This window comes from Acipenser ruthenus, chromosome 32, assembly GCF_902713425.1.
Source record: "Acipenser ruthenus chromosome 32, fAciRut3.2 maternal haplotype, whole genome shotgun sequence".
NCBI lineage: Eukaryota > Metazoa > Chordata > Actinopteri > Acipenseriformes > Acipenseridae > Acipenser > Acipenser ruthenus.
Window position 1 is genome coordinate 1,565,001 of NC_081220.1, and position 21,691 is coordinate 1,586,691.

Genomic DNA, 21,691 nt, shown 5'->3' on the forward strand with positions numbered 1-21,691 from the left:
CACGTATTAATTCGTATTTTGTGAATATTTTATTTAGATCGTTTTTTTTTCTTTTCATAATTTTCTGTTTGCTTTGCACTGTGTTTCTTGCTGTGTTGATTATTATTTGTCTATTTCGTTTGGTGCACGGGTGAAACGGAGTTCGTAATTAAAGTATTTTTTGTTTTGTTTATCACAAGCACTGTGCACACAGACCTCAGGTCCCGCCCCAAACAATTGCAGGTACCTGTACACACCTGGAATTAGAAGGGCTTTGAGGAATAAAAAGGGTGAGGAACTAGGAGACTGGGAGCATGGAACTAGGAGATACCGGAATAGGAAAGAGAGAGAAGCCGAGGGAAGTAAACGAAAATAAAGAGGACGAGATTAGACAGCGAGTGGTTGGGGTTTTTTTGTGCACGGACAGTGTCAGTTTCATTTTGTTATTTTTTTTCGTGGACTCACTCTGGGAGGACTGCGGAACTTGGTGATTGAAGACATTTGAAAAGAGGTACTGACAAGAACCTTTGCGTTCGTGGTTTAAGTCAGGATATCAGGATCTCTCCTGAGGCCTTCAGCTGAAGCGCAGCACCCTATGGAGAGGGCTGCCCAAACAGGCATCTGGACAGGAGCCCTAGGAGGAGGTCTGGACCAGAGAGTGGACGACGTATGGTTAAGTGAACAAATACACATTAAAATGCATCTAACGCTCAAAAATAAAACAATAATTCAAATAAACAAACTGTGCAAAAAAGGAAAACCAATCCAATTAAAATTCAAAAATCATAAGTGATAATACTGAATAAAATAATAATCAACAAATTCGACACACGTGACATTACCACCACTGCGATCTTGAAAATGTTTGTATGCCACAGAATTTAAGATCTGAAACGGAATTTTTGGCATCTACAAAATGTCTAGCTAGTGGTGGATGAATATATTTTCTCCTAATTGAACTTTTATGCTCGCTCATTAATGCGCAATTGTAACTGTCTAGTAGTTTTGCCATCATATTGCAAATGGCTAGGACAAGAACTCACATAAATGACATGAGTTGAAGCACAATCACTTGTAAGATACTGTACTCTTTTTTTCGTTGTATGGCTTGTGCATTTTCTTAGTTTTAAATATATTATCACAGGCGATACCCTTACGATTTGGAAAAAATCCAGTAGATTTGTCCAGTACACCTAGATCTCTCGAACATCTAAACGAGTCAGCCCTTAATAAAGACCGTCCGTGTTCATTTCGGCGTTTATGACATTGTCTATACACAACAGCTCTTATGTAATCCTATTGGTATCGAATCGATCGCAATTAATGTGTCCCATGTTTCCAGTCAGTTTGATAGTTTTAATACTGTATTACATTCTGAATATGAATAGAGCTGAATTATTAATTGTTGATAATACTTAGAATACCAGATACATATTTAGCATTAAAAAGCAATACATGTGATTTATTTAAACAGTCGTTCATTATTTTGTGTATCAGCCGCCACACAAAGCCGAGCGCAGTGCGGTATACTGTAATGATGCTGCAGTCAGTCTGCCCGGACTGCACCTGAACCATCTTAAAAACACGAAGCCCCTAATAAGCTAATTTGTAAAAGTTTGTAAAGAATTGCGCTAATATAACGAAGCTAAATTTGAACTCCTAGCTGGAGCAACGAGAGAGGGCGAGAGGGCGGGGCAGAGAAGGAGGGGGAGACGCTGCTAGGCAACCGGCTCGTGAACATTCCACTCAGCTGAGCAGAGACCGTTAGGATTTAAAAATGCGAACGTTCCGAGCGGCGTTAGGCGCTTCGTTAAATTAACACACCGTTGCTGGCATTTGAATATAACCATATTTTAAATACTCAAATAGGACTGTATTAAAAAATATATGTTTTTTCAAAGTAATATGTTATTTGGAATATTAAAACAATCAAATTAAATAACACATGTTTGGACACCAAAATATTTTCCTTCCTCATAACGTGTTAGAAAATGTAAACAGCAGTTGGAGAATGCCGAAGTCGATCATCCTAGCATGTTAAACGAGGGCATTTCTCCTGTAAGCTACCTATAGTAACAGATCGTTTATACTGTTCTCAATGGTCCGCATCCCAGCCTGAGACCACGATCCAGTGGCCGACGGAGATGTTTTTCAAAGTAATATGTTATTTGGAATTTTAAAACAATCAAGTTAAATAACATGTTTGGACACAAAATATTTTTCAGTGAGGTTAACAAGTAGTCTGTTTACAAAAAAAAATGCAATCTGTGTTAGGAACACTATTTTAGTCCGATTTAAAATGGAAATTAAAATGGTATTGAGTGCTGACAAGAGTTTGGTATCAGCTGTTGATTTCCTTAAAACAATCTTTTATAGTAAAATAAAGAAATGTATTATTTTTAAAAATAAGAAAAATTGAACTGTCAGAAGTGGGATTTGAACCCACGCCTCCATTCAGAGACCAGAACACACAATTCTTTAGAAAGACAGAGTCCTTGAGTCTGGCAACTTCGACTGCTCGGCCATTCTGACAAGCTGCATTTGTTATTGTAGAAAACCGCATTATTTATTTCAGCACAAACTAGGGTTCTCGTATCAAGGCCCGATTGGGTTTATTACGCACATACCAACTGTTGCACCATGAATGATGTAATGACAATTTAAAAAAAAAGAAACGGATTGAAGTCAACCCAAAAAAGTAAGATTATTTATTTCAATATCGTTATAGCTATAAACGATGCATGCATTTTACAATAGCAATTGCTATTTGACAATGACCAATAAGTAATTTTGTTGCAATACTGTATACAATGTGAACATAATCAGACTTTGCTCCGTTGTCTCGAAGAAACATCTTCAATTTGTATTTAAAAAGGACGCCCAACGTGGGGCTCGAACCCACGACCCTGAGATTAAGAGTCTCATGCTCTACCGACTGAGCTAGCCGGGCTGACTGGTGCTCGTTTCTTTCACTGTAACCAACTGAGCTATTAATTTGTCATCTTATTTGAGAAAATAGTGAATGACACAGCCAAAGATTCCAAATATAATCCACTGAACTGTAGTTTTATTATCATAATGAAAACAGATTACACATGACCACAGTTCTGTATCAAAATTAAGTCGTAAGTATATGGTTTCCATTGTAGCTATTTACACACACTGCTCTGTTGTCTCCCAGGGTGTTATCTAACAAAACGACATATGCTGTGCTGCCATAAAGGATTACATAGACTTTCCTGCCCCATCTTGCTTTCATCTTAGATGTGATCTCAGGTTCTGCCGAGTTCTGCTCCCTCGATCACGTTCTGCAGCATCTCGCCTTGCTAATCACTCCTGTATGCTTTGGCAGCTTAACAGGTTGGTCTCTGTGGCGCAATCGGTTAGCGCGTTCGGCTGTTAACCGAAAGGTTGGTGGTTCAAGCCCACCCAGGGACGATGCTTTTTGCATTTCTTAAGCACATTAGAAAATGGCACTCTGATACGCTGTTATTTCATCCAATTACGCTGAAGAATAAATATGCTCTATTTTTTTAGTTCAAAATAATACAAAACAAATATCGTTTTGTTGTTTGCCGAAACCCGGGATCGAACCAGGGACCTTTAGATCTTCAGTCTAACGCTCTCCCAACTGAGCTATTTCGGCTTGACGAGACCGATGTTTCGAGATAGCATTCTTTTTGGCAATCCAGTAAACCTGTAATGAGAAACGTTCAACAGCTCGGCAACACCATAATAGAATCCGATGCCTTTACAAATGCTTTTCGAAACTGTTAAGTTTTCCCCCAAATGCGGTTCTCAACAAATGTTTTTTTTTTTTTTGTACTCCTTCCAGAGTAAGTCCAAAAGGCAAACACTGGAACTGGCTGCCTGAAAGTGCAGCGCTTGAACTGCCTCAACAAACGCTTAGCTCTAAAACGTGTACATTGAAAGTCTATTAACATCTTTAACACAATCATCTGTATTCCAATCCACAGGGTGATCAATAAAGTGACTGCTGGCTTTGTTTATATATTAACAAGATGTTTTCAGGATTCACGCGTATTCTGAGCAAGCACGATAGAATATGGTAGTGAAAGGACAAGCAAATAACAGGTTTATTGGCTCCGGTCTTGTATCATCACCCTGACTACTGTCCGTAAGAAAGTGGCATTAATAAAAACGTCATTATGCAAAGTTCCCAATGCGCAAATACGCAGCATATTTAAACTTCTTCACAATCTTAAACCTTCCCAAATGAATTTAAAATACTTACTGACAGGTACGGCCCTTTCCCAATGTAACACTCTGCTTTGTTTGAACACCAACGATGGGTGGGATATTATGTAGTAAACCACAATACTATTGTTCCCACTGTTCACGAGATGAGGCGTTGCCGTGGTAACCATGGTCCGTGAGGCGCCGGTGTGAAAGAGTTGCAGTGCAGCGGTGACGTCGGAACAGTCTTTCTGATGAAAACGCAGAGCAAGCTGAGAATGACGCTGCGCTTTGAACGGCGCTGTAGCTGCGCTGGAGACTGGATGGAGCACAAAAGACTAACGTTGGAGCTCCTGCAGAAAAATAGAAATGCTGAATGATGAAAAGAATAGAAACAAACACAGACGAAGGGCGGAAGCAGTGCTGGGTTTATAAATAGAAAAGAAGGAGAGATTGACATGCAAGCTACCTAACGGGATTGCCCATACCGCTCTGGTCACGCCCTTTTTACCTGACCAAACAGAGTAGCGCAAGCTAATGACAGAGAGACTGGAACTTGATTATTATTTGTTTATTTAGCAGACGCCTTTATCCAAGGCGACTTACAGGTGTGTGAACAATACATCAGCTGCAGAGTCACTTACAATTACGTCTCACCCGAAAGACAGAGCACAAGGAGGTTAAGTGACTTGCTCAGGATCACACAATGAGTCAGTGGCTGAGGTGGGATTTGAACCAGGAACCTTTTGGTTACAAGCCTGTTTCTTTAACCACTGGACCACACAGCCTCCTTGATTGAAACTGAACTGTTACAAAAAATTGTCACACTTTTATCTCCATAATGCGTTGGGACTAAATACGCAGATACATTAAAACTATTTGGAGAATGTGGGCATCGATCCCTTTACTTCTCATATGCTAAGGGAGCACTCTAACATTTGAGCTAATTCCCCTTGAGTTGTGCCAGCGATTCTCATAGGCTACATCGCAGCTTGATACGAGCAATTGGACTGAAAGCTGCAGGAAGGTTCTCTGTCTCCAGTGTAGGAACTGTTAGATCCTGAAACCCTTCGGTGTCAGCAAATCCATATATCTTCCTCCAATTCAATAGACAGATCAGAGCCAGCCTCCAACCTCTCAATCATAGCACCGTACTCATGGAGAAGTTCACTGTACCTGTGTATTTGCATGATCCAGTATAAGAAGGTACAATTTTTCTGTTCTTGGTTGCTCAGTTCAGTTCTTGGTTGCTTCATTCTTGGTAGCTCTGCAAAATCTGATTGGCTCTTTTCTGGTTAATTCTTGGTAGTGACTCGGGCTATGATTGGTCAAAACTACCAAGATATTACCAAGATTGAACATCGACTTTTGTCTGGGTGGGAAGGAGAAGGTATTCGCCCATTAGTCTCTGTTATGCTACCAAGATATGCAAAAATAAAGCATGACATTAAAAACATGCTTCCTTAAAAATCAAATTTTCAAGAATTTGACTAAAATACTTATGCTATTAGGTAATATACTCTTCCATGAATGTTGTTGTTATTATTTATTTATTTATTTATTTATTAGCAGACGCCCTTATCCATGGCGACTTACACTGGTAAACAAAAGTAGATTTCTAGAATCACAGTACAAGTATTAATACAATTAAGAGCAAGATAAATACAATGACTTCGGTTCTAGCAAGTACAAGTATGACAAAATACGATTCAATAACAGAGAAGATAACAGTGATAGTTACATTAGGATATAATTAAATTCAAAATTCTAAAGATTAAATTACACTTGTGACAGATTACAGTCTGGCGCCTTAGAACACTCGGCCATCCTGACAATCCCATCTGGGCTGAAATGGTGTTATTAAAACGAACATAATTATCTTTTTTTTTTTTTTTCTTGGCGTGATATTTTGTAGATCTTGTTATCTGCTATGTCCGCTCATGCTAGGCACTACGTGCTCGAGTGCTGTAGCAGCAGCCATGAAGCAAGTTAGTTTTTCAGTTGAAATAAATATCTGTTTTGTTTTTGTGTATGGGTGTTTTGAAAAGATCCGTTACATAGCTACGTATTCTGAAATAAAGATGTATTCATTATTATGAATGTTGGCAGACAGGATATTGTATTTATATTTCCCACGTGTGCTTGCTTTGTACAAATCTGATAGTTTCAACAAAGGCATTTGACTTCGGTTCATTAGCTTATACTGCTCCCTCGATCACGTTCTGCAGCATCTAGCCTTGCTAATCCCTCCCGTTTGCCTTTGTGGTTTAACAGGTTGGTCTCTGTGGCGCAATCGGTTAGCGCGTTTGGCTGTTAACCGAAAGGTTGGTGGTTCAAGCCCACCCAGGGACGATGCTTTTTGCATTTCTTAATCACATTAGAAAATGGCACTCCGATAAATTGTTATTTCTTCCAATTACACTGAAGAAAAAAAATGTGCTCTGTTTTTTAGTTCAAAATAATACAAAACAAAAATAGTCTTACTATTTGCCGAAACCCGGAATCGAACCAGGGACCTTTAAATCTTCACCCTAACACTCTCCCAACTGAGCTATTTCGGCTTGACAAGACTACTGTTTTGAGACAGCATTCTTTTTGGCAATCGCCTTTTTTGTCAATCCAGTAAACCTGTGATGAGAAACGTTCAACAGCTCGGAAACACCATAACAGAATCCTGACAAGCTGCGTTTGTTACAGTAGAAAACTGCATTATTTATTTCAGCACAGACTAGGGTTGTCTATTGTATCAAGGCCCGATTGGGTTTATTACGCACATACCAACAGTTGCTCCATGAAAGGTGTAATGACAACTGTAAAAAAAGAAACGGATTGAAGCCAACCCAAAAAAGTACGATTATTTATTTCAATATCGTTATAGCTATAAACGATGCACGCATTTTACAATAGCAATTGCTATGACAATGACCAAAAAGTAATTTTGTTGCAATACTGTATACAATGTGAACAGAATCAGACATTGATCCGTTGCCTCGAAGAAACAACTTCAATTTGTATTTAAAAAAGACACCCAACGTGGGGCTCGAACCCACGACCCTGAGATTAAGAGTCTCATGCTCTACCGACTGAGCTAGCCGGGCTAAATTTGTCGTCTTATTTGAGAAAATACTGAACGACAGAACAAAAGATTCCAAATATAATCCACTGCACGTCACCAGAAACAGCTTTGATGACACAAAGTCGTATGACACGAACCCTAAGAATTTTATACCAGATTCATTGTCGCTTAGAAACAACTGCAGCCTCCCTGCCTCAATACAAATAATACCAATACAAAAATCGAATTTCATGTATTGAAAAATGAATGGTCTCATCCATCTGGAAAGATTGGTTCTGCATTTATACAGTATCAACCTTAATCTGATTTGAGAGGCACCCAACCTGTGGAGGATTTTAAATGTGAGGGGATGTGAATAGAGTCAAATACATTTGCATCATTCTGTAAATATATATGTATATCAATTAACTGTAGCTTTATTATCATAATGAAAACACATAACACGTGGCCACAGCACACGACCTTAGCCCGCTGCGCCACTCTGCAGTTGTTGAAATGCCTTCGTTTTTTAAGCTTACATCCAAGCCTGACCAGCTTCGATTTCCTGTGAAAATTTCTAGTTTTCTGTTTGTTAGGGTAGATACCAAAGAATGGAATTGCACACAAGAGTGGCATGTAGCTTCCTTGTCTAAATCTGTGATAAATTGTAGTTCCTCGTTTAATTAAAAATAAATAAAGGAATTATTTATTTGGTAGAAATAAATAAATGATTTAAATAAATGCATAGAGGAATAAATACATTTAGAAATAAATATTTTTAAATAAATAAATGTAGAAATGAATACATGTTTATATTATAAATGTATAAATAAATTAATAAATAGCAAGCTAGTAAACTACATGTCATATTAATTGATTTGGCTGATGCGTTTATCCACAGCAATTGTCATTTATATACCTATATAAAAAGTACAAGTTTAATGAAAAAAAAATAAATAAATGCAAGTTGCCTAAAATTAATAGCGCATCAAAGAAAGTCACTGAGGTTGAAACATTTAATGGTAGCTACTGGGTCAACATTTACATTGTAACGTTTAAAACAATTTTTTAAAATGTAACAAGCAAGTGGATTATATTTGGAATCTTTTGTTTTTATTTTCTCAGACGACAAATTCATAGCTCAGTTGTTTAGTGAAAGAAACTGCCACCAGTCAGCCTGGCTAGCTCAGTCGGTAGAGCATGAGACTCTTAATCTCAGGGTCGTGGGTTCAAGCCCCACGTTGGGCGTCCTTTTTAAATACAAATTGTAGATGTTTATTCGAGGCAACGGAGCAATGTCTGATTCTGTTCACATTGTATACAGTATTGCAACAAAATTACTTATTGGTCATTGTCAAATAGCAGTTGCTATTGTAAAATGCGTGCATTATTTTTTGGGTTGGCTTCAATCCGTTTCTTTTTTTACACTTGTCATTACATCATTCATGGAGCAACAGTTGGTATGTGCGTATCTACTTTTTGAAGAAATTGAAAACATACCTCGTCGAAATATTTGCTAATTTTTTTTTTTTAATTTGCAAATGGCAGACTACATTGTCAATAAAAAATAATTTTGCAAATCAGCTTCCCATATGGTCTAGCGGTTAGGATTCCTGGTTTTCACCCAGGCGGCCCGGGTTCAACACCCGGTATGGGAACGTCTTTGTTATTGTCATTTTGTTACAGAACTGTGGTCATGTGTAATGTGTTTTCATTATGATAATAAAGCTACAGTTACTTGAAATATATATATATATATATATACAGAATGATGCAAATGTGTTTGACTCTATTCACATCCCCTCACATTTAAAATCCTCCACAGGTTGGGTGCCTCTCAACTCAGATTAAGGTTGATACTGTATAAATGCAGAACCAATCGTTCCAGATGGATGAGACCATTCATTTTTAAATACATGGAATTCGATGTTTCATTTGGTATTATTTGTATTGAGGCAGGGAGGCTGCAGTTGTTTCTAAGCGACAATGAATCTGGAATAAAATTCTTAGGGTTCGTATCATACGACTTTGTGTCATCAAAGCTGTTTCTGGTGACGTCCAGTGGATTATCTTTGGTTCTGTCGTTCAGTATTTTCTCAAATAAGATGCCAAATCAATTAATATGATGTAGTTTTCTAGCTTGCTATTTATTAATTTATTTATACATTTATAATATAAACATGTATTCATTTCTACATTTATTTATTTAAAAATATTTATTTCTAAATGTATTAATTCCTCTATGCATTTTTTAATCATTTATTTCTACCAAATAAATGATTCCTTTATTTATATTAAATTTATATTTAAGTAAATACAGCTTGTCAGGATGGCCGACTGGTCTAAGATGCCAGATGCAAGGACTTTGTCTTTCCAAAGAATTGTGTGTTTTTGGTTTCCATCGTATGCCTTCCGAGAAGCACAAAGGGAGATTTTTTATATTTTTTAGCAATTGAAGAGTTTGTGTTAATTGAGAATAAATATAAATGGCTTGAAGTTTGCTTTAATTTGTAACGTGTTTGTAATGAAATATCAGTTTTCGTGGTTTTTTACCAATCATTGTACTATATACTAGCTACTTTTGCATGTCTATGATTTTGGTACTCAGCTTCCCATATGGTCTAGCGGTTAGTATTCCTGGTTTTCACCCAGGCGGCCCGGGTTCGACTCCCGGTATGGGAACGTCTTTGTTATTGTCATTTTGTTACAGAACTGTGGGCATGGGTGTAATGTGTTTTCATTATGATAATAAAGCTACAGTTACTTGAAATTATATATATATATATATATATATACACAGAATGATGCAATGTATTTGACTCTATTCACATCACCTCGCATTTCACTGGTTGCCTACGAGGGCTTGAGAGGGGTGACGTAAAAGTGATAGAGAAAGAGCAAAGTTTAGACACATAACATACAACAATCTGACACTCGCTCCCGACAGGTCAGGCAGCATCCTCTCGCTCCCGGGCGTTTAGTGGAGCAAGAGACAGGAAGGGGACGAAGAGAACAAAAGGACAGATCCTTCGCAACTCAGTGCAGCATCCTCAGGCAGCTAAGCTGGCAGCTGGGCGGCGTGGAGAGCTTAGGAAAAGTGTCTCGGGTCCGTTTAGGAGAGACGAAAACAGAGAAACCCCCCCCCCCTCGGGGCCCGCTCGGTAGGTGGAGGCACGGCCTACTGCATGAGGGGGCTGAAATGGAAGAGAGGAGATTGGACAGCAAGGTTGAGGCCTGGAAGGCTTAGCGCATAAGCAGCAGAAGAATAGGATGTGGCCGGGGGTCCCCTCAGGCCGGCGGCAGTGGTTGAGACAAGAGGCTGACCCGGACAGCCGGGGAGTGAGACTCATAATTCATAAATCAAACAGTTTTCCAGTCTCGTAAAATGTATTAAAGCTTGTAGTATCTGAGAGGATGAGCGGACATATGACTAAATTGCTGAGGAAGTCAAGCTCTCCGTGTATATATATATATATATATTTTAGATCCAGGTATTGGAGGAAAGCTGGAGCGTTGGAAGCTCTAGAAGAGAGCAGTTCCAGATTTGAACAGTAAACTAAAGCCACTTTGTATGCTGCAATAGTGAGCAGATCTGAAGAGAGTGCCGAGATTTGTTGTAATGAGGGGATATTAACAGTAGAGGCAAGATCTGCTGAACGGGCAGAGATCTGAGGGAGTAAACGATGGAATGCTGTCAGTAGTGTGCAGTGGCTTGCTGTAGAGAGCAGAGAGCTGCTGAATGCAGTGGAAATTGGTATTTGAGAGTTAAGGCGTTTTTAGATGATGTTGGAGATGGGCTTGCCTTTGGTCAGAGATGAAGAATGCGTAGATCTGAGGCCGCTGCAGAACCTGAGAGGATGGGAATGTGTTGCTCGGAGGCTGCTGCAAAACCTATTGATTTGATCAGGAGCAGTCTAAGAGTGTATTGTCTATTGCGGTGTTGGAGGACGCTTGACTGAAATGTTGATAATCATAGGACATAGTTTCCATATGTGCCTGGAAGCTCAAATTGAATGAAATGGACTTTGAAAGTTGTATTAAGTGCCTTGATGAAGTTGGGGGCAAATGAGGAAGTGCAAATCCGGGAACAAGAAGGTTGCAGGAATGACCTGATGCAGGGAAGCTGGAAAATTAATGTGACGGTGGATTCTTAACATCTCAGAAAGCTGATAAGCATGGCTTCATGACCAGATCCTAAACGGGAGGGGTTTGGATTTCAAAAATTCAAGTTAATATATGAAGCAAAAGAGGTTGAGGCAGGAGGGGACTGAGAATCCCTTGGAATGACAACGAACTGCAGGAATTGATAGAAAGTTTAGAGTGTGCGAGATTCGCAGCAATAGCAAATCAGCTTAAATTATGTAGTTTGTGGTGTTATGCTGCCATCTAGAGGTTGCGATTGGAATTGAAACTATTGTCCAGTGAAGCAGGGTAGCATATATTTTGTTAATGCGATTAAAATCCTTGTCTATGTATAAAACATTTGCTCTAGAACAGTTAGTGATGATATAAGTAAGTTAACGTAGGTCTAGAAGAGGAGCCTGCAGTATTTAGATTTCACAATTCGGCGAGTTGAAGCTCTCATGTTGCAAAAGCGCAGCAGCAGGAGCCACAAGATTGCAGTAGTGAGGCACAGGCTCGCATTGCCTGTTAAAGCTGCCTGGTCGCCATGGCAACTTACCACTCCCAGGAGCCACTCGATGAGGCGTTGCCGTGGTAACCATGGTCTGTGAGGCGCCGGTGTGAAAGAGTTGCAGTGCAGCGGTGACGTCGGAACAGTCTTTCTGATGAAAACGCAGAGCAAGCTGAGAATGACGCTGCGCTTTGAACGGCGCAGACTGAGCAGGTAGGAAAATAGCAGATACTATCTTGCGAGCGCTGAGCAGAGAAATGAACTGCAGTGAAAGAAACGAACAAAAAACAAACAGACAAGGAAGCGGAAATAGTGCTGGGTTAAAGTAGAAAAAGAGAGAGATAGACAGGAGGGGCAGCCAATAACATACGTGGAGCAGCGCTGGCCATGCTCTAATAATTGACGAGACGAGCGCTGCATTGTGTGATTGGCTGGAAATACTAAATGAGGCTGAACTGGGATCAGCTTCCACCCGGAAGAGATCGCGGACGCTACCGGGCAGGACGCCACGGAGGGAAGGAAAGACAGGCTAAAGAAAAGGATAAAGGAGAAGAAAAAAGCAGCGCAAAGAGCGAGAGAGCCCTCTACGCCATCCTCTGAATTACATCTAAACGCTAACATTTAAAAGGGCCGGCCCTTAGTAGCAGTGTGATAACATGGCAAAACAAAAATCAATATCAAAAGTGGTGCTTAACACAGCAAGTTTTGGCATTTTTGCATTGCCTGCCTCGTCAAACAAGCTCGAGCCACAACACAGTGTTGATGCATATATATATATATATATATAAATCTGAATTGCTCGTATCAAGCTGCGATGTAGCCTATGAGAATCACTGGCACAATTCAAGGGGAATTAGCTCAAATGGTAGAGCGCTCGCTTAGCATGCGAGAAGTAGCGGGATCGATGCCCGCATTCTCCAAATAGTTTTAACGTATCTGCGTATTTAGTCCCAACGCATTATGGAGATAAATACAAAGTGTGACAATTCTTTGTAACAGAGACGCCCGCCATACTTGTGTATTTTAAAGCAGTCTCCTAATCTGTAATATTCCCCAGACTGAAAACTGCAGTGCGCCCTCCAGCGTATGTCTTCCGAGAAGCACAATTTAACAGTTAAGTCTAGATGTAACGTATCAGATTACATAAACACACCTTGTGTTCAGATTTTTTTTAAAAAAAATGTATGGGTCCTCTATGGGTAGAGGCAGATAAGCTGCGTACCTGCCGTTTCTACACTTCAACATTTACGAAATACACACACTAAACTGAAATGTAATAACACAAAGTCTTGCCTTCAGTTAATATTTTAGAAAACCTACTTTGCAAACAGAAGAAAAACAAGCTAGCAGAGGATGGGTTCGATCCATCGACCTCTGGGTTATGGGCCCAGCACGCTTCCGCTGCGCCACTCTGCTACAGCTGCCTCATGACTGAATTACCAAACAGCAGAAAAAAAACTGAAATCGTTTTAACCAGACGGCAGTGGCAGGGGCGAACCATGGAAACGTTACAAATCAGAGATACGGTATGCAAAGTATGCAACTACATCTCTCTCTCTCTCTCTCTCTCTCTGTCTCTCTCTCTCTCTCTCTCTCTCTCTCTCTCATATAAATGTAATGTTTTGCACTGTAAATCGCTCTGGATAAGATCGTCTGCTAAATGACTAAAATGTAAATGTAATAAACGGGGTGACGTTATCTAACTTTAACGAACAAACTCGCCTGGATAAAAAGGAAGAGCAACACTGATGCTACTAATCATGCTCGTTATTTGGGATATTATTCAATGTAACGTTAGCTAACGTTACCCAGTTGACTACATTAGCTAGGTACCGGTGGTGCTTGCTAGCTGGCTAGATAACACTAGCTAGCTGCTAACATAAGTTAGCTAACGTTACTACTTCAACTTATCTGGGGGGCGGCTAGCGTAGCAAGATATGTACAAGCATTGTTAGGTCAAGTCGTTGTTTTTTAATTTTTTTATCGATACTACTGCTAACTTACCTGTCCTCTCATTCGCAACTCGACTTGCTCTCAAAAGCGCGCTCATTTTCTATTGGCCAACTGACCACGTCAATCAAACATCGAATTTTCAGGCAATGCGATCCAATCTGATCTGGTGTCCGCGGCTCCGGGCAACTTCATCCTACAGCAGTTGCCATGGAAACGTTTAAAACTCCGCGACAAACTTTAATCAAATGTACAGCTGTACAGAACACACCCCCCTCATACATGTGCTGTCTATTCAACCAGTTAGTTCAGATGATCGCTGATGATCCTTGTCGGTGACAGTCCAGTTTGATCCGCACGTACTTCTGCCAAACTTAAATTCAAAGTACAATCTTCTAAATGGGTTATTATTATTATTATTATTATTATTATTATTATTATTATTATTATTATTATTATTATTATTATTATTATTATTTATTTTAATTAACGTACTGACTGACAATCAGAGGACTAATATGAAAGAGGTGCGCGCATCAATTGCAGCTAATCAGCTCCCATTAGCACCTGAACCTCTTTATAAACCCATTGCGCTCTAAGGAACACCAAACTCAGCTACTGACGGTTTTGTTTTTATTGTTATTTCTTTATAACGGAGAAAGAAGTTCACGGTTGGGGCTGCTTTGGATTTAATGATGTCGTGTTGTCTTAGATTTGGGTAATTGTTGATCTTTTCTCTACTTTAGAAACGTTCATTTTATTGTGTGTTTCTCACTAGCGTCTTTTTTTTCCAATGCAGAATAACATTGCTGTTGGCAGTGTTAGTCACTGAAGTTTGGACGCAGAACCCCCCTCTAGGTACGATAACGGTCGCTTCAGCAGAGCAGTCCTTTCAGTTTCCTGTTTATTTGCCGGTTGTGTGTTTTCAAGTATCGTTGTCTTCTGCAGGCTCGGTGAGGACAGAATGTCAAGGGAGTGTTATGATGATGATGATGTTGGATAAGTCTTTTGTTGGAAAGTATTTTCGCATCAATGTGATTGGTGAGTGATCATTTTTCTTGAATGGAAAGATTGATGTACAAAGCCTGTTGACTCGTAATGTAATAACGTGAATTAAGTACAGAGTACTCCTGCGCTGTATGGCAGCAACCAGGCTTTGTTTTTGTAAGATGCAGGGTATGAAAGTCTCTTGTTAACTTTAAAAGCATGTTGCTGATCACACCAAATAGACCTGTGCTGCTACAACCTTAGTCAGATTTGTTGACTGCAAGTGTGTAGAAATAGACATCATTTACTCTACTTTCTGTTCTGAACGAGCGCATAATTCTACTAATATAAATAGTTATGACAACTTCAATAAGTAGATGGGACGGGGCGGTGGGGGTGTTCACTTTGATATCTCTACCTTGCTTGATCACGTGTACAGTTTCTTAAAAGGCCGACTGAATTTCTTTCCATAGACAATAAGGGGGTGCTTGTGTCCCTCTCTCCAAGACTGGCTGCACAGTGTGGATATAGCTTAACTGTTGACTTCTTGGGAAATGCCAAGTTCCTTGCTTCTGTGGTGAGCTGCTTTGCTCAGAACACAGTGAGTCATCATTTTATTTCTTGTGAACTTGTTTCTAATGGTGACATGCTGGGACTAACTTTAGCCTTTGTTTCCAGAATGATGAGACCTACAAGCTGACAGTACAAATCAGTGTCTTCTCAAACAGTGCTATGACTTCAGCTTCCTCCTATGTTCAGTGCATGACATGCCGCTATTCTCCATGGGCGGAGAGGGAGATTCTGTGTGAAAGAAACTACATGGAGGTAAGGGCTGTCAGGATGTGATAATGCTGTTCAGTTTAACTTGTTGTGTGGGTATTTAATTGTCACTACAGAAGTGCTTCACTCATGACTAATGTGAATTCTCTTTAGGTTTCTGTGAGAAGAGGTGTGCCACTTATTGAGCCAAACTTTGTTCAAGATGATCCTGATTGGTCCCTTGCGTACCCAGAGGTAGAATCATGTGACTTTGCATTTGCTTCATTCATGTCCCCTTGGTCTTGCCTATTGAGGTCTACTCTACTGTCTCATCTAGAGGAAACAAAATCTAACGGCCCCTTAACTTTAACCTGTCTCCCAAGAGGGTGGCCATATACGAATTGTGTGACATTTAAGGCATTGGCTTTGCATTCATGTAATCTGTGATTTGCTTTCGTATAAATTGATTGTGGAGAAGTTAACCCTTTCTTGTTGGTGTAAGCCTTGTATTTCAACCACTGAGGTAGTGGCTTCATATGTGCAGGGCTATAAATCCTTCATGATAAATGTGTCCTGATTTACCTTTTTGAAGACTGCTGCGTAGGAGTAATTTAGGTGTTGTCCTAAAGTTTGGTACACTGATGTATTCAGGTCCAGTACAAATGAATGGCTGTAAACTCTGCCTGTATCGGAACATGCAACATGCTTTCACATAGGCTTTCGTACGCAGTTGTATTGGAGGATTTTCTCTGTTCCCTTGGATGCCTGCTGAACCTAGAACGGTTTCAGTTATGTGTCATTAACTTTCAACTTTCAGTTTTAGTTCCTGTTTATTAAACATGACATCTGTTATGACAAATCCTTTAGACTGAGGATGCTTTGTGTTCAAACTCCCTAATCTAACGAGATTTTCTTCTGTTAGGCAACTGCTGCTGACAACAGCATCTGGAAAATTGTGTTCCATCTCCCAGGAAATAGAAAGACAACCATGACTGTTGCTCAGGCCATGACAAATGGCTATGGCATAAACACTACACCAACTCGAATTCTGGTTAGAGCTGCATATAACTCCACAGAAAGCCAGCCTCAGGTGGTAAGTAGTCTAGGCTTCATTGTTGTCTAGTACAGTATATCCAGGCTATGAAGGTAGATTTAGTCTTGCTTTTTATTTTAGTAAAAGTCCCCCCCCCTCCCCTCTAACAGATCCAAACTGTACCAATGGCTGTGCTAAGATCAACCACCTTTTATAAGCAAAGATGGATGGTCATGATGGTGGACACTGCAGTTACATGTCCTACTGGTGAGTAAGCTTATGGAGGGCAACAGTGCTCAAGAACTGTTCTAGGTTTATGTATAAATTTTCTATACCAAGTCTATGGTGTTCCTTTCTGTCAGATGGAACAGCCTTCACAGAACAGATGATTACATGGAATGTTCCCCGTGTTCTACCTCCTCTTGTTCCGACACCACAAATTACTACCCTTGATGTTCAAATGGGAGTTGATGGCCGCAAGCTTGACCCTGCAATGATGCATAGTAGAGATTATAAACTGGATGTCGGTCCCCAGCTAATCGCTGTGAAAATTCTGATGGTGGATATTACAAGGTATGTAGAAGTTCAACATCTTCTAAATCCTTCTCATTTTAAAGCTTGCTTCCTAAGATGCTTCTGTGCTTTCAGAGCCATGTATTGGACAACACCTATGTGATCTCTTACTCTATTGAACCAATGCTGGAGCATACCTGGCAAGATGGGCCTGAGAAGACCAAGTACGCAGTACTTCATCCAATAACCACTCCTTTCATGCCTCGGCCACCAGTTGTCACAAACAGTATGTAGAACTTGTCCACATGCAGTAAATCAAAGGGATTTGTTGCAGTGCTCCACTTCATATCCTTCATTTTAACTGCATGCTTTAATTTCAGACACTGTTCCTAAAGCCAGAGTGTTCAATGTGACCCTGGGGACATTCCTGCCTGATGTGGAGCTGGTCAAAATTATAGTTGGACCAGAGACGTTAACTGTGCCAGAAGCCAACCTAAAAGGTTATAATGTCCAGGAGCATGTCTTTCCCAATGGATCCAAGACCTACACTCTCCAGGTGCCATTTGAGGACCCCAATGTGAAGCAAAAGGTAACATCCCACCTGTTCAACCATCCAATTGCCCTTTGAAAACACTTGCTTCCTGTGGATGTGTTGCTTGCTGTCTGACTTTGGGTTTAATCCTACAAAAAATTGCTCTTCTTTCAGGTAACTCCTCCAGACACCAGAACATACATTCTGCCCCTGACCTACTTGCTGAATATAGTGCCAGAGAATACACCCTTTACTCATCCTGCTGTAGTCGAAGCCATTCTCAAAGACATCAGTAAGTGCCTGACTATTTGGTCTACAACTACCTTTTTCTAACCAATCCAGTCCATTGCCCTGACAACTGCTCTTCCTCTTGCAGTTCCACCTACAGTAACTGGCTACTGTGATGGTGCTGCGTTCTATACCATGGTAACATATGGCAACATGGGTCGCAACTGGATTCCTTTTGTAGGCTCAAGAGAACTTGGTGGAAGTCTGCTTGCCCTGTACAAGTATAATGCCAACTCTACCAATTTCTGGATGACTGTGCCATACAATTCAGTTGATGCCACATATGAAGTAAGTGATGGAACTTTAAAATGAGTTTAGTTTGTTTTGGGTTCAACACATTACTGACCTGATGTATTGTCCCTGTAGGTTATCAGTTCTTCAGGCATCAGAAGCAGACTTGACTTGACCTTGAAGGGTATTGGGACCATGGTTGTGGTGGCTGACTTCTCTCTGTCCTGCAGTTTCCCTACAAAGATGATTGGTAACTCTCCTGCAGACCAAGCATTCTTTAGAATAGCTGCTTTTGAGATTGGCAGAAGGTTGCATGAAGTGGTATTGAAGCTATAATCTGTTTCCTTAACCTGGCTCCAAATGCTGTGTTTCAGATTGCTTCACCAATGGAACTATGGCAGCTCTTGCTGTGAAAGTGGAATCTGTCCCCAGCTTGTCTCCAAGTCAACTAACTCTAAGGGATCAGAGTTGCCGGCCTCTTCAGTCTGATACTATCAATGCGGTTTTCTACTTCAATGTCAACTCCTGTGGCACAACTAGAAGGGTTAGTATTGACCACATTTAAAACCATTTTTTGAGGAGGTTCAACATCTTGACAAGGTGGCCACAACACCCCTGGATCAGTCTGGGGAGCCATGGTGACCTGTGTTTCTATCCGCTGAATTACTCGCATGAATTGTGGACATCTGAAGAATGCCACCTTTGTATTGAACTGCTTGTCCAGTTGACAAAGGTTTTGTGACACATGACTATTGGTTTTGGCATTGCATGTGCTGCCTAGAGACCTTTTGGGTCAATTGTTGTGAACTGAAAGGAGCGTACTTACTGGGGATGATCCCGTGGTGAGGCCGGGATTAAACTAATACATGAGTTAATACCAATTGCAGCTCGAGTCACCAGCTGTGTATTTGCAACAAATCCAAAATAACTGCTGTTTGCCCTCCTAGAGGTTACTAAAACAATACCATATTAGTCTAGCAGTTTCTGTAGACAGACTTGTGGAATCATACTAACTGTAACAATCATGAGGTCCTAAAAGTGTTCAATTATGAAATTGCAATATTCATTACCAATGATTTATTAAATTGTGAAAGTGGTACACAGCTGGGGATGATCCAGAGTACCATGTTAGCTAGTCTGCAACTTGGTATGCAGCTCCATACTAAATCTAAAAGTTAATTGCAACCTGAGCCTTTGATTTCTCTTCCAGTTTGACAACAACCTCCTGACTTATGAGAATGAAGTGCTGTTCACATCTTACCGGTAAGGATTGCAATCAAATTGAGTATCCTTATGGTTCAGCCTGAAACTCTCCTAACCCCATCTCCTCTTTCCAGGTTGAGAGTTGCCTGTCACTATCTGGTCAATGACACCAAGGTAGTGCAGTTCTTGTACCAGAATAATCCTGCACCTGTAGTCCAGCCTGGCTTGGGGGACCTTGCAGTCATCATGCGGCTTGCATTGGGTAGGACTTGGCAATTGAAATAATATAGATGCTCTAGTAGCGTGTTTCCACCTATAAAATTCTCCCTTGAATCTCTGCAGATTCAACCTACAATGACTTCTATGGAGCTCAGGATTACCCTGTTGTGAAGTACTTGCGAAGACCCTTGTATTTTGAGGTAGAGCTCCTGTACAGCAGGGATCCACAGGCTGAATTGTTTTTGGAGAACTGCTGGGCAACCTATTCTGCTGACAGGAATAGCTCTCCCAAGTGGGATGTTGTTGTGGACAGGTAAGATGCTGGAATATGATATTGCTGCTAAAAAACCTAGGAATTGGAGTTGTGGCTGATGTGCTCCTGACCTACTTTCTCTTTCTAGCTGTGAGAACTCTGCAGATGAGTACTTGACCATCTTTCACCCAGTCTCCAGCAATGCAAGAGTGCTGTTCCCATCCCACCTGAAGAGGTTTGAAGTGAAAATGTTTTCCTTCACAAGCGGCCGGGATGCACTGAAAGGACAGGTAAAGTGGAGTGTTGGGATGGGGATCTTGTACCACAATGCATGGCTTGGATTGCTTTGCAAGCAGCAAATGGTCACTGTGCTCAAATCTGTAGTGAGTTGGAATGAAAACATATAACTGCACATTTGCAAGAAACACTTGCTATGATGCAATATGTGTGGTTTTTTTTTTTTTTTTTTCCAATTCATTAATCCTCATTTGATGGTCCTGCCTGAGCTATTGATGCTAGTTTTACTTGACAAGGTGTACTGTCTTTCAGATCTACTTCCACTGCAGTGTTGTGATATGTGATTCAAACCGGCCATCAGACAGCCTCTGTAGCAGACGGTGCATTCCAGGGAAACAGAGGCTTGGTAAGAGCTCTGTCTGTTTGGGGGAGGGGGGACATTTTGCATGCATTTTTGTCCATTTGTTTTGATGGACTCCTCCTAATTCCTCCTGTAGGTCGCAGTGCTGAAGGGATGGATGGTGGTGCAGTAAAGGCATTTGTGTCTTCTGGCCCAATTGAGCTGAAGAGAGATAGATCCCTTCACTTAATGCCTAGAAGCGGTAATATGCATGATGTGAATACAATTGCAGTTCAAGTAAAATATGTAACTATCTCTTTATATTCCACTAACTATTTCTTTCTTCTCTTGCAGGCCACTTCAATGTGCGGTCCCTTCTGGGAGCTGCAATGGGTGTGTGTTCAGTGGTTGTCTTTGTAGCTGGAGTTGTATATTTTTGGAAAACGCCCAAAAGTGTGTATTGATAAATAAAAATCTTGCTTGTAAAGGCTGTTTTTGGTTTATTTTCTTTTCTCTTTTGGTGGGTGCTTGACTAATTCTACATATATAATATATTGGTGTGTGTCAGAATGGCCATGTTAATGGGATTCTCTCCTCTTACTGCATTGAATGCTTTGCTTGTTTCCTGATCAGGCCATTCTCAATATGGTGTGTTACTCAAGGACTCTTCATTAATTCATTGTGAATCCAGGGGCAAAGACTTTCCTCCTCCTCCTCCTCCTCCATGGAGCTGTAACCCTATTTTTATATTCCTTCTTGCTTTTGATATGCTACCTTCAGTATGCAAAGTTTTTAGGGTGAAATTCTCTATATATATCATGTTATAGCATCAAAGTGTTTAGATTTATATGGGCAGTTTGTTTCTGGTATGAATGCAAGTTTTCATTTTGTTCACTGTGGTTTGTATGTCTTTTACTGGAAGTGTTCCCTAGTGAGTGCTCCAAGTAAAGTATTAGTTTAGTTTTTAATACTGTGTGTAAAACAGTTTTATTTTATGAGGAATTGGTTAAACAAACTACTACTTGGCAACATGTTCTCTTCATGTTTGTTTTCAGTGTGGTTTATATAGTCTGTTACTGGATAAACTCATTTTACGAAACACGTTCCGTAAGAAACCGGTACACCTGATGCGGGGAATCCTTAGGTCCGCGCACCAGTCCGAACCAGAAGTTCCACTCTTTGAGCTGTTCGGTAAAACAGGAGGACTATATAAAATACATGTAGAAATATGAGAAAGAGGGCTGAGTTATTAGAGCTCAATTCACTACACCCGCTGGCAACC

The 21,691-nt window shown here is 40.4% G+C and overlaps 2 protein-coding genes and 9 non-coding genes across 11 annotated transcripts; 7 read left to right on the forward strand and 4 right to left on the reverse strand.

The window, feature by feature from the left end:
* Nucleotides 1-2,856: 2,856 nt before the first annotated feature.
* On the reverse strand, nucleotides 2,857-2,929 carry trnak-cuu (transfer RNA lysine (anticodon CUU)). The gene has a single exon. It is a non-coding gene; the product is annotated as a tRNA-Lys (tRNA).
* Nucleotides 2,930-3,343: 414 nt separating this feature from the next.
* trnan-guu (transfer RNA asparagine (anticodon GUU)) lies at nucleotides 3,344-3,417 on the forward strand. Its single transcript has one exon. It is a non-coding gene; the product is annotated as a tRNA-Asn (tRNA).
* A 135-nt stretch (nucleotides 3,418-3,552) lies between these two features.
* trnaf-gaa (transfer RNA phenylalanine (anticodon GAA)) lies at nucleotides 3,553-3,625 on the reverse strand. Its single transcript has one exon. It is a non-coding gene; the product is annotated as a tRNA-Phe (tRNA).
* A 2,829-nt stretch (nucleotides 3,626-6,454) lies between these two features.
* Nucleotides 6,455-6,528, forward strand: trnan-guu (transfer RNA asparagine (anticodon GUU)). Its single transcript has one exon. It is a non-coding gene; the product is annotated as a tRNA-Asn (tRNA).
* Nucleotides 6,529-7,201: 673 nt separating this feature from the next.
* Nucleotides 7,202-7,274, reverse strand: trnak-cuu (transfer RNA lysine (anticodon CUU)). The gene has a single exon. It is a non-coding gene; the product is annotated as a tRNA-Lys (tRNA).
* A 1,132-nt stretch (nucleotides 7,275-8,406) lies between these two features.
* On the forward strand, nucleotides 8,407-8,479 carry trnak-cuu (transfer RNA lysine (anticodon CUU)). The gene has a single exon. It is a non-coding gene; the product is annotated as a tRNA-Lys (tRNA).
* A 338-nt stretch (nucleotides 8,480-8,817) lies between these two features.
* trnae-uuc (transfer RNA glutamic acid (anticodon UUC)) lies at nucleotides 8,818-8,889 on the forward strand. The gene has a single exon. It is a non-coding gene; the product is annotated as a tRNA-Glu (tRNA).
* Nucleotides 8,890-9,841: 952 nt separating this feature from the next.
* Nucleotides 9,842-9,913, forward strand: trnae-uuc (transfer RNA glutamic acid (anticodon UUC)). The gene has a single exon. It is a non-coding gene; the product is annotated as a tRNA-Glu (tRNA).
* Nucleotides 9,914-13,208: 3,295 nt separating this feature from the next.
* trnam-cau (transfer RNA methionine (anticodon CAU)) lies at nucleotides 13,209-13,280 on the reverse strand. Its single transcript has one exon. It is a non-coding gene; the product is annotated as a tRNA-Met (tRNA).
* A 1,162-nt stretch (nucleotides 13,281-14,442) lies between these two features.
* On the forward strand, nucleotides 14,443-18,209 carry LOC131703198 (uncharacterized). The gene is made up of 13 exons (XM_059006168.1): nucleotides 14,443-14,532; nucleotides 14,614-14,672; nucleotides 14,763-14,855; nucleotides 15,275-15,402; nucleotides 15,480-15,626; nucleotides 15,735-15,815; nucleotides 16,483-16,653; nucleotides 16,764-16,860; nucleotides 16,956-17,166; nucleotides 17,242-17,392; nucleotides 17,487-17,695; nucleotides 17,813-17,930; nucleotides 18,015-18,209. The coding sequence occupies exons 1-10, from the start codon at nucleotides 14,507-14,509 to the stop codon at nucleotides 17,267-17,269; spliced, it is 1,041 nt and encodes a 346-aa protein (XP_058862151.1). The 5' UTR covers nucleotides 14,443-14,506; the 3' UTR covers nucleotides 17,270-17,392; nucleotides 17,487-17,695; nucleotides 17,813-17,930; nucleotides 18,015-18,209.
* Nucleotides 18,210-19,536: 1,327 nt separating this feature from the next.
* On the forward strand, nucleotides 19,537-21,074 carry LOC131703199 (zona pellucida sperm-binding protein 2-like). The gene is made up of 6 exons (XM_059006169.1): nucleotides 19,537-19,622; nucleotides 19,703-19,892; nucleotides 19,981-20,122; nucleotides 20,382-20,475; nucleotides 20,567-20,671; nucleotides 20,764-21,074. The coding sequence occupies exons 1-6, from the start codon at nucleotides 19,607-19,609 to the stop codon at nucleotides 20,871-20,873; spliced, it is 657 nt and encodes a 218-aa protein (XP_058862152.1). The 5' UTR covers nucleotides 19,537-19,606; the 3' UTR covers nucleotides 20,874-21,074.
* Nucleotides 21,075-21,691: the final 617 nt, after the last annotated feature.